The sequence below is a fragment of the Sus scrofa genome, chromosome 8, assembly GCF_054392235.1.
Source record: "Sus scrofa isolate SSC_HxYL_T2T_F1_AM1 chromosome 8, Sscrofa_HxYL_maternal_Yorkshire_Landrace_v2.0, whole genome shotgun sequence".
Classification (NCBI taxonomy): Eukaryota; Metazoa; Chordata; class Mammalia; order Artiodactyla; family Suidae; genus Sus; species Sus scrofa.
In genome coordinates this window covers 4,308,584-4,325,548 of record NC_139390.1, presented here as the reverse complement: position 1 = coordinate 4,325,548, position 16,965 = coordinate 4,308,584, and the positions used below count along the sequence as shown (strand labels likewise).

The 16,965-nt window shown below is 56.4% G+C and overlaps 1 protein-coding gene across 2 annotated transcripts in view; it reads right to left on the bottom strand.

Annotated features, from left to right (window-relative positions):
• Positions 1 to 16,965, bottom strand: part of PPP2R2C (protein phosphatase 2 regulatory subunit Bgamma) — a 135,122-nt gene that overhangs the window by 21,083 nt on the left and 97,074 nt on the right. For both annotated transcript variants that reach the window (XM_021100970.2, XM_021100969.2), the window contains exon 6: positions 3,487 to 3,651. In XM_021100970.2, coding sequence (XP_020956629.1) covers positions 3,487 to 3,651 — 165 coding nt within the window. The remainder of the gene's footprint in view (positions 1 to 3,486; positions 3,652 to 16,965) is intronic.

The following is a 16,965-nucleotide window of genomic DNA, read 5'->3' as shown; positions in this document are numbered from 1 at the left end:
CGGCTCTCGGAGCCTCGGTTTCCTCGTCTGTCCAACGGCAGATGTCAGCACGTGGTCCACTGCCATCTGGGATGCCTTAGGCGAACAGAAAATCACTGTCTGTGCTACTGGGAAAAGGATGCCATGAGCGCTCCCCTCCGGGGCTGTCATTAGCAGCCACCCCCCCGAGTCCTGAGTAGTACCTGGGTCCACGGACAGGCGGGAGATGTAGAGAAAGGGGCCTACCCTCCAAGCCTCCTAAAAAAATCTAGCTTGAGGAACGACCATGTGTTTCGATTAAAAACAACCACCACCTCATCGGCAATTGTCTGCTGGCTTCATTTCTCTTGAGAACTAAGAGCAAACACAATCTGGAGAAAGCTCACGGCAGGCAGATACTTCCTCTACTCACGACTCAGGGCAAATTAAACGAGGAAAGGAAAACAGAAGTGCAAAGTATTGTGCAAAGGCTAGTGAACAATCTTGCCACTGGCATTAAATGAGAAAGTTTTGGTGCAGGCTACTGAGTTTGTGAATGCAACAAAATTGTAGAGAATTTAAAATATGGTTTAGGGGGAGTTCCCGCTGTGCTCAGCGGGTTAGAAATCCTAGTATCCATGAGGAGGCAGGTTCGATCCCAAGCCTTGCTCAGAGGATTCAGGATCTGACATTGCGGTAAACTGTGGCGTAGGTCACAGATGTGGCTCAAATCTGGCATGGCTGTGGTGTAGGTCAGCAGCCGAGGCTCCAATTCGACCCCTAGCCTGGGAACTTCCATGTGCTGCAGGTACGGCCCTAAAAGGCAAAAAAAAAAAAAAAAAAAAAAAAAAAAAAAAAAAAAATTAATACAAAATTAACTCCCATAGAAAACCTGTATAAACCAATACTCAAAAAAAGATTTACACTAAGACTTCAAGGAGCAGATATACTAACAGTTCCAGGAAAAGCAAGAGAAAGCGGCCCAGCTCATTTTACAAAAGAACAATCATCTTAAGAAAATCGGGCAAGGAGAGTGTAGGCAAAGAAAATTAAAGGCTAGCTTCATCTATGAATATTTATGCCGAAAGCCTAACTTTTGCATTTATGCAAACATGTCCTTAGCAAGGAAACTTCCTGCCCCCAGTGTCACCAGGCATCAAAAAGGTCCAGGGAGGTCAGAAGGTGAGATGTCCCTCTCTTCATTCCTTGGTCCTGCCACAGCCTTCTGGAACCTTCATTCTGGCTGGGGAGAGGCGACATCCTCCGCAGCCCTCAAGCTAATGCTCCTGCAGCTCCAGGAGAGGGGGCGAGAAATCAGCGGAGTTGAGTCATGGAAACAAAGTTACAGCTCTCACAGCTCTTGCCCCTGAGATTGTGGGCTGATGCACATGCAGCTCTACGCCACCAGGGGTGTGACAGTGACGCGCCTGGAAGCTACGCTAGTGTCTCTGGGCTCAGGCAATGTACAGGCAATGGCTGCCCTGATGGGTGGCTGCTTGTTCAGACCCCTGGGAACCAGCAGACTCAGTTACAGAAGCCAAGACGGGCTGGAACGCTCACCTCCAGCCCACAAAGGATGTCATTCCAACAGTGTGAGGGGACCCAAAAGCATCTCTGTTCTCCCTAAATTGCATCCTTCCTGCACACACCCTCAGGGATAATTTCTGGGTGTATTTCTTTCCGTGCTTTTCTGTTTCCGGTCATTACCTGGCTTTTTCTCCCCACGGAATCTTCTAACCTAACCATTTCCGCATGTCATTAAAAACCTCCTAAGTCAGTATTTTAAACACCTGACAATATCCCATTCTACAGATGTCACGGTCCAGCCACACTGGTGCCCTCCCATCTCGGAGCCTTTGCCCCTGCAGTGTCCCCCCTCTAGAACAATCTTCCCCCAGAGATCTGCCTGGTGCGCCCCTCAGCACATCAGAGACTGTTCCGCTGTGACCTCCTCAGTGACATGACCCTCCCTGTACTCTGCCCTTTTAGGTGGCTGTTTATATCACCCACCACCTCTTGCCATCACGTCGCTTAGGTAGGAGTTTGTTTATTGTCTGTTCCTGCTACATCTCTGTGCCAGGGACAGCGCCCGGAGCACAGCAAGTGCAGAGAGCCTGCCTGGGTAGTTGTGTGTGACACAGAGCGTCCCCTGGTGACCCTGGCTCTGCCCAGAGAGGGAGCTTGGCCATCAGTGCACAGGGAGGGGGAGTTCCCAGGCCCGTGCATTGGGGCTCTGCTGGAGGAGCCCTGGGGCGCATGGATGAGTGATGGGTGACAGAGGGCCCAGCAAGTGCAAACCCAGACAGCAGACCTCCTGCTCAGCTGGAGGTGCAGAAGGCCTGGGGAGGGTCTGCAGAGTGTGGTCAAACCGGGAGAAGGGCAGCAGGGTGAGAATGGGGACAGAACTTGGCCAAGGAGGGAGAAGGAGCTGGTGTGGTGGCTGCAGAGGGTCCTGAGCCTGAGTCCCTGGGGGCTGGTGCAGCACTGTCCTCTCTGTCCAGGGAAACCAGGCTCCAATAGCCCCCGCCCTCCTTCCCTGAGATTCTGATAAAGCCCCCCAGGGGCCAACTGGTCACTACTCATTTGCTCACTCATTCATTCGACACGTGCATATTTCTAGACACTGCTGCAGGCCCTGGGTAGATACGGAGAGGAACCAAAGTCCCCACCCTCCCGGCTGGGGCCACGCCTGTCCCCACCCCCAGCTACTCCTGCAAAACCATCCAGGGAGGACGCCATGGCCTGATCCCCTGCCTCCAGGCGCCCCTAGGGAGCCCCGCGTCAGTGGTCATCTGCCAGCACAACCCAGCACTGGGCAGGCCAGCCCTGGAAAGAGGAGCACTGGCTACGGCATCCCGGAGTCCTGGGTTCAAGTCCTGCCTCTGCACTGTTCAGTGTGGCTGATCTCATGCGGGACGCACTGGGAGCTGGTGTGACGATGAGACGAGATAATAGGGTAGAGAATGTGGCTGAGCATCTGGCTAAGAGGGTTCAGTGTGAGCTGTTTGCGGTGGTTCTTGCCATATCAGCTTCCTTTGGACCTTGTTCAGGCCCGAACCTCCTTGGCACCTCTGTGGCAACCCACGGCTGGCCCCGTGGTGGGTTCCAGTGTGAGGTGACCCCAAGGAGCTCACGGGCTGCTGAGGGAGACAGAGCAGCCACAGAAGGTGCTGCTTGGCTGTGACAGGGAGGCTCTGGGGGCTGTGGGGGCACAGAGGAGGAGCCTGGCCCGATGTGGGGGTCAGGGAAGGTTTCCTGGCAGAGGTGACAGCTGCATGTAGTCCCTCCTTGGCTTCTGGTACCCAGCTCACCCCCTGGCCCTGGTCTCAGCCACCTGACCCCTGGAAGCAGGCAGCTCCTATCAGTGCAGGCACTTGGGATGGGGGGGACAGTGAGGGGGGCGGCAGGTCCCTCCAGGGCCCACCCTCCAGCCCATCCAGAACACCCCCATCCGAGGCTCCCGCATCGCATCAGGCGGCCCCGCCCACGGGCACCCCGGGACCGGCCCTGGCGGGCATGCGCACTTACACTTGGAGTGCTTGTCGCACAGGGCGGCCGCACGCATGTCGCAGAGGCGCAGGGAGCCCTTGCTGCTGCTGTAGACGAAGAGGTTGCAGTGGTGCGGGTGAAACTCGGACGCCGTGATCACCTCCGTGAGGTCTTCCATGTTGGCCGGCTTGATGTCCACGATGTCTGGGCGGCCGGTCAAGGAAGGGACACGAAGGGAGGGTGCCCTCCACCCCCCAGCTCGCAGGTCCTTGGGGATCCCGACACCCCTCCCCGCGGACGGCCCGCCCACGCACTCTGCGTCTGATCTGCCCTTCTGTCCCCGGGACTCCTGAGGAACATCCTGGGCCAGCGTCCCCTAGTGCAAACTGGCATGTCCAACAGCCCGCCGGCCTCCCCATCTGGGTGCCTGTCCACTGTCCCCATAAGGCTGAACCCACTGCCTCCCTCCTGACCTGAACCCTCTGTTCAGCCGGAGCCCATCCGCTGCCCAGCCCCCACACAGAGCAACTCATGAGGCTTCTCCCCTCGGCCCCTTCCCTCCCCGTTGCCAAACAGAAGGTCAGGAGCGTTTGCTGAGTGCCTACTACGTGCTGGGCTGTGGACACGCTTGGTGAACAGCTGCAGGTCCCCCCGCCCCTGGGAACTGTGTCTGAGCTCTGCACCCCTGCACCCCCCGCACCTGCTCCTTACTAATGCTGGCAATGTCAAGACGCTGCCTTGGGGAAAAGGTTGGCTGACTTCTGAGTTTTCAGCTCTGACCTGTGCCTCCTGCTCCCACTCACAGTCTCCACGATGGATGAGGATATGGCATCAGGTGTGCCAGTGGCGGGGGTGGGCAGACTTGGAAGACTCGGGATGCTGGGACCTCTGCAGGGCTGGGTGGTGCCCAGGGAGAGCGGGGGATTGTATCTGCTGCCATGACAAGGGAAACCCGGAGCCTGGGGTGGGCCAGACAGCCCCAAAGACAGAGTGGATGGAAAGATGGGGAAATACCTTTAGAATCCTGGATCAGGATGGACCCGGAGCCACGAGCCCTGGACGGTTCAGTATGGGAAGCAATAAATCCATTTTCTTCTCTTTGGGCTCAAGAATTCCATTGCTTGGAAAGGAAGTATCCCTGACTGATCCGACGGAGCCCAGAGAGGGTAAACTTTTCCAGGGGGACTCTGTAGCAAGGGACATGGCTGGATTCCCGTCCAGTCCCTGTCGCCCGCAAGAGCAGATCAGAACCCCTTGGTGTGACATCCAAGGTCTGACATACCCGGGCCTCTTTCTCCCTTTCTGGCTTCGGATCCTGCTAGTCGCTCTGCCCTAAAGGCACTTACCTCTCGATCTCTGTCTCCCCAGCCTCCTGGGGACTCTGCACAGCCTGTCACCTCGGGCTGTGTGATCTGGGTGAATGTCCCCCTCCATCAGTTTCCCTGCCTCAGTCTCCTCCCCTGGGAAGTGGGCTGGAGGTTCTAATCTCATCGGTTCGCTGTGAAGATGAGACGAGGCAAAGCCCTCGCAACTGCCTGACACGTGGCCAAGCTCAAGAATGTCAGCTGCTCTCATGATTTTTTATTTTCTGGAAAATACCCTTGCTGACCGCCCTCCTGCCTCCACCTGCCCCAGGCTGCTTCCTCTCTCGAGAAGAAAGCAGCCCTTGCTGACCTTTATCAACATGAGAGTTTATAAAACCTCAGAAACGATGGTTGAATCTGTGCCATCAGAGGCACCGAGGAGGGGGTCTGTGCAAATGGTCAAATCCTGCTTGCAAGAAGCACGTCGCTAACCAGAAACTTAGAATCCCATCAAAATAGAAAGAGGGAAAAGAGGAGCTAGGCCGTCAGCACCTGAATTGGGTTCCCAGGAAACTGTGGTTTTCTGATGCCGTAAGAAGCAGAGATTACATCGTGGGAAAATGAGACTAAAGTTTGAGAGAGAGACAGAGCCCAGACTTCTGGGAGGCGGATTCCATCAAAATCAGCCTGCAGCCCATCTGCCCCCAACCCCTGTCTGAGTTCCCGATGACAGCCTTCCATGGGGGCTCTGCCTGCTGGGAACGGCTTTAGTTTCCTACTGAAACTTAAGATGGCATCTGGAGGAAAAGTGCCATCGCTTATGGAATGTCACGCGCTCAGGACAGCATCTGTCAGATGTTCTGCAAACAAGGACGAGATTCTCCCACAGGACCCAGGGCACAAAAGCCAAAGAGGCCCTGGGGGACAGGCCTCAGGACACGCAGGTCGGCTTCAAGTCTCGACTGTGGCACTTGTCAGGGACACGTGTTTTCACCCTGTGTCAGAGGGTTATACCCTCCCAGGGGGCAGGACTGAAGGGTGGAGAGAAGATGCCTTGTGGTTCTCTGAGCATCCCAGGGAGACTTGTCCCCACCCGAGGGGACTCAGGCCATCACGACTCGTACATAGTTTTTGCCAATGAATGGATGGCAGAAGTGACAAGTGACACGTGCCACTTGGAGGCTGCAGCTTGGGAGCCAGCATGGGCTGTGCCGTGAGCCTCAGGTGACACAGCACAAGTGGGCTGTGGTCGGCCTCGGAGACCTGATGGTTACTTCAAGACCACCTGACCCTCCTGACTGAGTCAGGGTCCAAATTCTCTTTCCTTTCCGGCTTCAGAATGTTCTAGAACCCGGCTCACTGGAGAAGGGTCAGAGGTAGGAAATCTGAGTTCTGGGGTTCATGGAGGTTTATGAACCGGCTTTCTAACCTGGGAGACTGTGGGTGCCGGTGGCAGAGAGAGGGCCGTGTGGCAGCCAGAAGCCTCCTCTCCCAGGCCCCCAGACCCTGGTCCCGGCCTCACACAGGCCAAGGCCAAGCACATGGGTGTGGCGTTTTGCCTGATCACAAAGCACGTGCTTCCTGCTTCCTGTGAAGCACATCATGCTACCGCTCCTGGCGGCCTCATGACAACCACATTCAGCCCCGGCCGGCCTTCTGCAAGCACGGGTCGGAACTCTGAGCGAGGCCGTGATGGCCTGAGGCCACACAGCTCAATCATGTCTGCAGGCTCTGCTGCGAGCACGCCCGGACCAGGGCCCCTCAGAGCCAGCCAAGGGGGGACCCGTGTGGACCGGGGACCCTGTTTGTGGGCCGAGGAGACAGAGTCTCCAATGCCTGGGTCCCAACCACAGCCCACGTGTCCCTCGGGGAGTCTCTCTTGCTGTTTCCATCAAAAGACTGGATACAAGGGGGGATGGGGAAAGCGGATGTGACACAGCTTCATCTCCACGAGGTGCTGGCGCAGGAAGGCTGGTCCACAGTGATGGCCCGTGTGTGCGCCTGAGTCCCTGGACCCACAGCCACAGCCCGCACCTCAGGGCAGCACACGTCTTTCAGGGCGTAGCCATCCAGCTGGGTCTACGGTGACCTGGTCCCCGGACCTCCCACTCTGCTTGTCACAGGACAAGGTCTCTTGGCGGATGCCCCTCGGGCATGTGAGGGGCAAATGATGCAGCGAGGCTGTCCCTGCTGAATCTCTGTGGTCACATCACAGAGCAGGGGCCTGGAGACGGACTCGTGACAAGGGAAGCAGGTGGGGAGAAGCCTCCGTGGAGCAGTAATTACGTCCTAAAGAGACACCACAAACACTCCTCCGGGACTCCCACACCATGTGGCCACGTGCTTGTGGACTTTGAGACACTTGGTCCAGAGTGACCACATGTGATGGCCTCGACTTTGGCAGAACAAGAGCTGGGTTGGAAGTCAGGGACCTTGAGACTGGTGTTTGGCCTTACTTCTCTCTGGGACGTCCAGTTTCACATGCAAACATCATCCACCCCCCCCCAAAAAAAGGGAGTTCCCATTGTGGTGCGGCGGAAACAAATTTGACTGGTATCCATGAGGTTGCGGGTTTGATCCCTGGCCTCACTCAGTGGGTTAAGGATCTGGTGTTGCGGTGAGCAGTGGTATAGGTCACAGACGCGGCTCGGATCTGGCGTTGCTGTGGCTCTGGGGTAGGCCGAGCAGCTGCAGCTCCAATTCAACCCCTCGCCTGGGAACTTCCGTATGCCATGAGTGTGGCTCAGAGAAGCAAAAAAAAAAAAAAAAAAAATCCATCTGTAAACCTCCATTTGCAAAACAAGGGGTCGAGAAGGACCCTGGAGCGCCCCTTCATTTCGAGAATTAACCCCCCCTCGGGGCCCTCTCCCATCCCCATTTCAGAATCAGGATCATGAATCCCACTTGCAGGCGGCACTTTCCAAAGGTCACGGCAGGCCCACCCTCCCCTGGGAACAGGCATAATTAGACTCATTTACGAGCCCCCCTCCCCCTGGCAAAGCTGGTTGAATTATTCATGTTCTATTTTTCCATCTAATTGTACGCCAAGCGTCTGAGGGCTTTTGTTTAACTTTCAATCACACTTTGGCAGCTAAGAATGATCTTCCCTGCAAGGAAAGTTTGTCAGACGCAGGTAGGTGGAGAGAGGGGGCCTGTCCTGCAGAGAGGGTGGAGCAGGCAGGCCGGTGAGCGCCTGTCCCCACGCCCTGGCTGAGCATGAGCTATTTTTCTGCAGTGCAGGGGGTTGGGGAGTGGGGGGTAAATGGTTTCCCTTCCGCCCCAATACATGTCCACATCCGAACCCCCAGAGACTGCGAATGTGGCCTTATTTGGATAAAGGGTCTCTGTAGATACCATCAAGTTAAGAATCTCAGGATGCGGTCACGCTGGGTTACCGGAGTGGGCCCTAAATCTGTGGACTAGTGTCCTTGGAGGTGACAAAGAAGGAGGAACAGAGACACCGAGAGGAGAAGGCCATGTGGCATCAGAGGCAGAGGCCAGGAAGATGCCTGGGGCTGCAGGAGCTGCCAGGGGCAAGGGCGTTCCAGAAGCCTCCAGAGGTATGCAACCCTAATGGCACCATAAGTGCAAACTTCAGCCTCTGGAACCGTGAGAGAATAGCTTTCTGTTGGTCTAATGACGCGGATTCTGGAAGAGTGTCTTGGCATCTATAGGAAACTAGACACCCGGGCTGCTTCCTGGCTGCTGGGGAACAGCTATCCATGGGTGGAAGGCTGGTACCACGGGCATCTTCCTCTACTTCCATTCCATGCCGCTTCTTCCTGCCTTCCCTGCTTTAGCAGCCACGGCCTTGAAATGCAGAGCCCCTCTGCTTCCTGGGCTCCTTCACCTGGAGGTCCCTCAGCCCAGGCTGCCCCTGCCTCCGTGGGGCTCCCTGCCTCCCATCGTGCCCCCCAACCTCAGCCAGGGCGAACTCCCTACACTAGGGTTGGGTTCCCGCCCCTCGCCCTGCTCGGCGGCCCCCCTACTCTGCCCAAGAGAAGGACTTGACAGGCCCATCATGAGCGCCCGGTCCTGCCTTCCTTTCCCCAGTCTCAGCTTGGGCCCTTTCTCCCTTCAGCTGTACCCAACAGTTGGAAGTTTCTGGAATATTCTACGGAGGTCATAGTCTCTGCTTGAACACCACAGCAGCCCTACCATCTGCTCATCCTTACAGACCTCACCTCCTCTGGGTCACCACGCTGTAACTGTGCCCGTCTCCCCGCCTCCACCGTCATCCCCAGGGAAGGGACCCCGTCTGATGGACCCCCGTGTCCCCCTGCCCTGCCCCCGTGCATGGCCCCCCAGAGGGTCTGGACTGCGACACGAACACTGCAGGACTGGTGCATGAACCAACACTGGATGAGGAGGCAATTCCTAATCCCTCCTCATGAAAAGCTCTTCATTTTAGAACCCAGACATTTGCCCCCTATCCCCACCTAAGGTGTGGGAGGTAGGTGACGCCGCTTTAGGTTTATCTAGAAGGCTCCTCAGAGGGTCTCAAGGCCAGAGAGCAGCAGAGCCGACCTCTGAGCCCGACCTCTAAATCGACTGAGGTTCTTTTTCTCACGGCCTTCTGTGGTCGGTCCCTGCTTAGTGTCCCTTCCAGGGTGTGATGAAAACAATCCTACCACAGGGCCTTTGCACTTCCTGTTCCCTCTGCATGGAGAGCAATTCTGCCAAGTAACTGCAAGGCTCCCTCCTTCATGGGCTTCAGATCTCTGTCCCTGTTCCCTCGGCCCTCCTCCTCTCCCCCAGATAAGCCTGTTTCTTCCACTTTGCTTCATGTGTGTGTGTATATACACCTTATATTTTTGCAAAGCATCCATCACTGTTTATTATCCTCGGCTTATTTGTTGACTGTCCCCCTCTCCAGTGAGGATAGGGACCCGTCTGTGTGCTGCAACTTCAGGGCCTGGAGGAAAGCCTGGCACATAGTAGGTGCTTCGTAAACAGCTGCTGGAGTGCGTGAATGAATCAGCCCATCGCCGGGGCAGCGCAGGGAGTTTCAGGCCCATCTCAAGGGGAAGAAGCCCTTAATGCGGCGATGAGCAGCAGGCTCAAGGTGACCCTGGCCACAGGGAGGGGGAGCTCCTTCTAGGAGCAGACTGTCACTGACAAGGGCCATTAAAAGGAGCCAGGGACCCTGAAGTGCGCTGCAGCCTCCCACGTGCAGGAGCACCTGGGCCACCACGAAGCACGCTGCTCATGGATTTCTGCCAGGCTCATCAGGAAGGGCCAACGTCCCCTCTTAACTTCCTGGGGTCTCAGCTGCACTCTGCTCACAGACCCCTTAGTGCTCATCCTTTCAGGCTGCAAATGCTGTCTGATCTGTTTCACTCATCTGACTGCAGGCAAAATCATTTACACCCCAAACTGCAGTTTATACCCAGACTGGTACCCACGCCACCTGAGATGCCCACGGGCTGGCTCTGGTGGATGGCTTCACATCGTGTCTGTTCAATCCTCTCCACCTGTGAGTGAGGTTCCCCCCCTCTCCCGCCGTCTGTGGATGAGGAAACGGGCTCAGCAAGGAGGAGCCCCTCGTACACAGCCAGGCAGAGGGGGGGCCCAGCCTGGGACCGGAACCAAGCTGATTCCCAGTCTGCAATATGCCCGCTGTGACTCAGGAGGCAAAGCAGAGCAGAGGTGAGGCCCCTGACCTCTGAGAGCCGGGGACTGCATCCAGGTTCTGCCGTACTAGCTGTGTGTCCTTGTGCACGTTTCTAAACTTCTCTGTGCCTCAGTTTCCCCAAGTTCAAAACGGCAGTGATACACTGTACCTCCTAGGGTCGTGGTAGGATTAAAGTGTGCATATGATGTGCTGAGGACAGGGCCTGGCACAGAGTAGGTGCTTTGTAAGTGAACTACTAGGACAGCATGTGGCCTAACATCCAGGGCAAGGGCAGACTGGCTTCCTCATGGTGCCACCCTTGAGCCAGTCACTCAGCTTCTCTGGGCCGGTGGATGCCCTGAGGCTCCAGGAGCTCAAGAGAAAAGGCACAACCGCAGGAGCGTGGGTGAGAGGGCAGGAGGGGCTGCAGCCTCCCTGGCACACTGTGGCCTGGGAAGATGGTGCTGGTTCTGGCCGCTGTCTGGCTCCGCCCCCTAATCCTTCAGCTGACCGGGAACAAGTGCAAGTGTAATGCAGGGGTCAGCAGACCATCTCTATAAATGGCCAGGGAGTTAACATTTTAGGCTTAGCAGGTCACAAGCTCTCCTGGGCTATCCAACCCTGCTTTGGTGGTGCAAAAACAGCCTCAGACGATATGTAAATGCATGGGCATGGCCGTGTTCCCAGGGAGCTTTATAAACTGGTGGATTCCTGCCCCATCTCTCCCCACTGGGCTCCTCTTTGCTGACCCCAGGTTTAGGGCGGATTGCAGACGTGCTGTTGTAACAGAAGCCTCTCTTCACTGTCCGTGTGTAAAGCGAAGCACAGAAACAGGGCTCTGTCCCATCCGGGAAGGAACGGAGCCTGTGGTTCTTCCTGCCAAGGACTCAGAGCACAATCCAGCAGGGCCTTCTGCAGAGTCATCAGGTTTGCGGAGATTTTTTATAGAAACTCCTTCATCTCCTGCTGCCAAGGGCATCTCCTGATGTCCTGAAACCAGCGGAGTCACAGAAGTACAAGGCACCACCGCCAGCTCCGGGTCTAAAGCTGCAAAGCCGTGTGGGATCCTGCTCGCAGGGCCCCGGGAAGGTCAGAGAGAAGGCGGCTGCGCCTCTGTGGCCCTCACTCCTCTGAGGTGCACATCTCTGAGCCTCAGTCCTCCTTAGCTGTGCTGGGGGCAGGGGTCCAAGGGGTTGGCATCCTCTGGGCAAATCTCCACTGACCATATAATGGGAGGCACATGCAATGAATAAACGTCATTGGCTCGTTCCAGCGAGGGGCTCCAGTGAGAAATGGGTCTGGAAAGCACCCCGTCAATGCCAAAGACGTATGCAAATACCAACTAATGTCGCGCCCGGCTTCGGTGGCGATGCTATGACAAACCACTGTAAAGACGCAGCTTGGAGATGGATCAAACCCTTGGAGAGCTGACGGGGCAGCCCCTGCAGGCCAGGCACCGCCCTGCAGGACCGGACCATCCACCCTCCAATCCCACAAAGGAGGAGAAGGAGGCGAGGGCGGGAGGTGACTGGCCCAGGCCCAGGGGTGGAAGCAGAGCGAGGATGGAATCCAGCCGGTGTCCCTCCTGCCGCCCACTCTGATCTGGAGTGACTGCATCTCCACACAACATTCCTCTCCCATGGGGTCAGTGCCCCCAAAGGGCCCTGCTGCTGGGGCTCCCTGGACTGGCTACGTCCTGGGCAAGCTGGATGCTGAGAGTGGGCGGGGGGTCCGTGAAGAGAAGGAGGTGGCTTTGGGCTCCACTGACTGAACCAGATGTCTTGGCAAGAGCACACTCTCAGGAGGGGAAAGCTGTTGCCATGGTGACCAAGCAGGCTCAGAGTAAGGATGGAGGTGGCTCTACCAATGCCCACACCACAAGGGGCCTCCCACACAGGCTCCCCAAGGATGCTAGGCTGGAGGTGCCCAGATCTCCTGCTCTGGGGCATGGCCAGCAAGGCTGCTTTTTTCCAGCAAATTTTCTCCAAAAGATGAGCTGGCTGCAAACATGAGCTGTGAGCACTCCAGCCTAACCAGATCCTACAGAAGGTGCCTGGCAACCGTGCCTCTCTAGGAGTTCCCATTGTGGCACAGCAGAAACGAATCCGACGAGGAACCATGAGGTTGTAGGTTCGATCACTGGCCTCACTCAGTGAGCCAAGGATCCAGCGTTGCCGTGAGCTGTGGTGTAGGTCACAGACGCAGCTTGGATCGGGTGTTGCTGGGGCTGTGGTGTAGGCCGGCAGGTGTAGCTCCAATTAGACCCCTAGCCTGGGCGCCTCCATATGCTGCAAGTGTGGCCCTAAAAAGCTTAAAAAACAAAAACAAAAACAAAAACCTTGCTTCTATTAGTTTGCTTCAGTCGCCACAGTGAAATGCCACCATTCAGTGGCTTAAACAATAGAAAATATTTCCTCACAGTTGTGGAGGCGGGAAGTCTAAGATCACAGTGTCAGCAGGGCTGGTTCCTTCTGAGGCCTCTCTCCTTGGCTTGCACGTGGCCGTCTTCTCCCCATGTCCCCACGGGTCATCCTTCTGTGTGTCTGTGTCCTAACCCTCTTCTTATCAGGACGCCAGTCATGCCGGATGGGGACCCACCCTGTCGCCCTTCTTTTTCGTTAGTCACTTCTTCAAAGACCCTAACTCCAAACCCAGTCACATTCTGAGGCACTGGGGTTAGGGCTGCAACACACAAATTTGGGGGGACGCAAAGTGAGCCTATAACAGCCTCTTTCCTGTCTCTGCTCAGAACCTTATTAACTGTGATGGAGAAATCCCACCAGGAGAGAAGAACCAGATCCCGGGGGACGTGTGGGACCGTGGGAGAGGGGCCATCCCTGCAACAAGCCCACTGAAGCCCTGGAGGGTTTTGTCTGTGTGACGAGCCAGTCTGCACAGCTCCACCACAAGTCAGCTTACGGGATTCCCAAACGCTTAGACGAGAAAGCAGTGCCTTCACAAAAACCAGGCCTGGACAGTCCAGCTTCACCAAATAACAGCTGTGTGACCTCTGGAAAATGTCTCAACCTCTCTGTGCCCTGCTTTTCTCCTCTGTAGAATAGGGGGAATGCCACCTGCTTTGCAGGGCTGCAATGAAGATGTAACGAGATTACAGAAATCAAATGCCCTGGCACATGGCCGGTACTTTTTTTTGTATTTTTAGGGCCGCACTCGTGGCATATGGAGGCTCCCAGGCTAGGGGTCGAATGGGAACTGTTGCTGCCAGCCTATGCCAGAGCCACAGCAACACCAGATCTGAGCCGCATCTGCAACGCAGGATCCTGAACCTGCTGAGCAAGGCCAGGGATCGAACCCGCAACCTCATGGTTCCTAGTTGGATTCGTTTCCGCTGCGCCAAGACGGGAATTCCCTCATGGCTGGTACTTGAGCCACAAAGTTGGTTAAATCAGAATCAGAGGCTTCCTCCTCCTCTGAAACACACAGGAGATGAGGCTGGTTGCAAAAGGTGTCATGTCTGTCTGACCCTGGAAGGACAGTGAGGCTTTGTGCTGGTTACATGCCTGTGTGTGCATGCAACCCAGAGGTGAAGCCCAAGGTGTGACAGAGCTGCGATGCACCCCCAGGTGGATCCCTTCTCGTGGATCTGAGAAGAAGCAAACCAGACCCTGTCCTGCCCTCTCAGGGCTCCTAGCCCAGCAGTGAAACCCGGTAGCAGCCCCAGGACGGGTGCTCCAGGAGAGAGACACACAGGCGCATGTGGCGAGATTTATTGCAACGCCCTGAGCTGGCTTGGAAAAGCAGCGAAGGGCCCTCTGAGGCAGAGGCATTAAGCCGAGGCAGAGGCATTAAGCCGAGGCTGGACAGTGAGTAGGAGTCATGCAGGCCGAGGGTCAGGCTGGGGGAACTGCTCCTGCTGGGGAGGAAGCCTGAGGCTGAGGGGTTTTGATAGGACAGGCTGATGGAGCCCCAAGAGGGAAGGAGTGGGGGGGATGATGGGGCTGTGGCTTGGGATCAAGAGGGGTTTCATCAGGAGCCTGTTACACAAGTGCCACACAGTGAGGGTTAGAGGCAGGGCTGAACCCCAGGCTCTAGGGTTTTGCCAGCACAGAGCCTGGCCTATGAAGGGACCTTGGTCGGGCCCCTCCTTGGCTCCCTGTACAGAGAACAAAGCCAGCCCACAGGTGGCCCGAGGGCTGACGGGGGCTTGGAGCTGCTTCGCCTTCTAGCCTCGTTTTGGCACCTGCTCCGTACATGGGAATTAGAAATTTGTTCCAGACCGAGGTTTGGCATGATGCCAGCTTCCACCATGAGACATCGCTCAGAGGGAGGAAAATCAATTGAACCATCTTCACGATTCTCCGGGTGCTAAAAATAAAGCAGAGAGGTCCGTCAGCTGAGGCCTCCTGTGCAATCTGTTACCTTTTAGAGGCTTCACATTTAAGAAAAATCTCCCAGACCTGCCTGACGGTCTCAAAATGTTGGTTTTAAAGGGCCGGAGAGGTTGTTTAAATAGATGTGGCGACGGCTGTGAAGACAAGGGGCTTCAACCATCAGAGGAGAAGCGGAGATTTTCTGAGAACCAGCCTCAAGTGTCTGAGGGCCACCGTCTAGGATGGAAAATGATCCTGGCCAACTGCCGGGCCCCGGGTGTGAATTTCTTCCTTCCCGCCCAATAGCCATAGGATAAGGAATCTGGCCGACTCGTGAAAATTGATGGTGAAAGTGGTAAAGCAACAAATCTGAGCCTAAATCTGCCGGCCTGGAGCCCAGACTGCTCCCCTTCACTGTCTGGGGCCTTGACGCCCCCAGGCTGGAGCCACAAGGACGCCTCCATATCCTAAGACCAGATGACAACTGGGAACTTTCTCCCTCTGAAGTCACCATCTGTAGCCGCTCAGAAACACCCGCGCTGTGTGGGGACGCAGAGAGGGCTCAGGCGGGGTTCCTAATCCCAAAGGTTTCACCAGAAGGTGAGTGAGGTGGTCGTAGCAACAAACGGCAGAAGTCCAGTGTCACCAAGGAGAAGAGGCCCAGAGGGGCTCCACCAGCCTAGGAGAGTGGACGGAGGCTGTGAGTGATGCCTGGGGCGAACAGGAGCCACAAAGGCTGATGCAGAGAAGGGTGTGCGGCAGGCAGAGCACCAGCCCCACCCCCAGGTGGGAAGGAAACCCAGTGGCCGGAAGGTCTGAGAAAGCCTGATGAACAGGACCCAGAGCTGCAGGGCACTGCTGAGGGAGCTAGACCTTCTCCAGGAGCCGATGGGGAGCTGCCGAGGGCTTGACCCAGGGGACTCATGTGGTCAGATCGGGGGTTCTGATGAGCATTTTTTTTTTTTTTTTGGTCTTTTTAGGGCCGCACCCATGGCATAGGGAGGTTCCCAGAGGCTAGGGGTCGAAATGGAGCTGCAGCTGCCGGCCTCCACCAGAGCCACAGCAACGCTGGATCCAAGCCGCCTCTGCGACCCACACCACTGCTCAGGGTAATGCCGGATCCTTAACCCACGGAGCAAGGCCAGGGTTCGAACCCGTGTCCTCATGGATCCTAGTTAGGTTCGTTACCGCTGAGCCCCAGTGGGCAATGCCTGATGAGCATTCTCACAGCTCTGTGGAGGGCCAGCGAGCTGGGTAAGGTGGGGTTCGGGCAATAGTCCAGGCAGGAAAGGTGCCCCCCGAGCTGGGCGGCTGGTGGGTGTGGGGAGGAGGGCGTGGCTCCAGAGCCTCCGGGGAGGATGGAGAGGGCTTGGCATTCGGTCCGTTTTGTGGCTGAGACAGAGCGAGGAGGCTGGGAGGAACTGGTGTGTGAACTTGGCAACAGACAAGGCACCAGCAGAGGCTCAGGAAGTACCAGGCTCCCCTCCTCTGGTTGGAGCAGCCAGTTCTGGAATCAGGACAGAAAAGGTCCTCTGACGTCAGTGGCACGACCGTCCTTACTGGTCAAAACCACACCCTGCCCCTTTCTCTTTTATAAAAAAGCTTTTCCTTTCTCTTAAAACGTCTGCTAAAGATCATTTTCGCCTAAGTAGAAAGTATTGCAATTGGGACCCAGGAGATGGGACCACAGCAGAAAACTCCCAGTGGCCCCGCGGACGGAACAGCAGCTTCAGGAGAAATCAAGCCCTGCAGAGTCAGAGTTAAAGGAACGTGAAGCCCCAGGGCCAGAGTCCTCCAGGAGGTACTTGCTCAAAAGGTGTTTCGAAATTCAGAGCAATCCCCCAGCTCCACGTGGAGTCACAGCCGCCTCGCTGCGTCCTCCCACATTGGAAATGAAACACCTTTTCTAATCACGCGGCTGCTATCAGACCCACCCTGGCACCTGCAGCCCGCAGTCCCGACACCTTTCCTGCCAGGAGAGGCTGGACACCACAGGACAGTGCCAGGTCTCTCTGCTCTAGGTCCTGGTGTCTTTGTCACTCTGCTGGCCGAGCAGCAGCAGGCCAGGGGGAGTGTCTCATGTGACATGGTACCCCGGGGAACTGATCTAATCGGGACGTTTCCACAGCCACAGCATATGTCCTGGAGACTCCACTCAGCTTCTCCCGTCGGCCTGATTGGGACTCGGATCCACAGGCAAGGGCTGCTCTGAGCCCGGCCCCAGCATCTCTAGCTTTCTGGAATGTACCCACTCCCCTCTCTCTGAGGC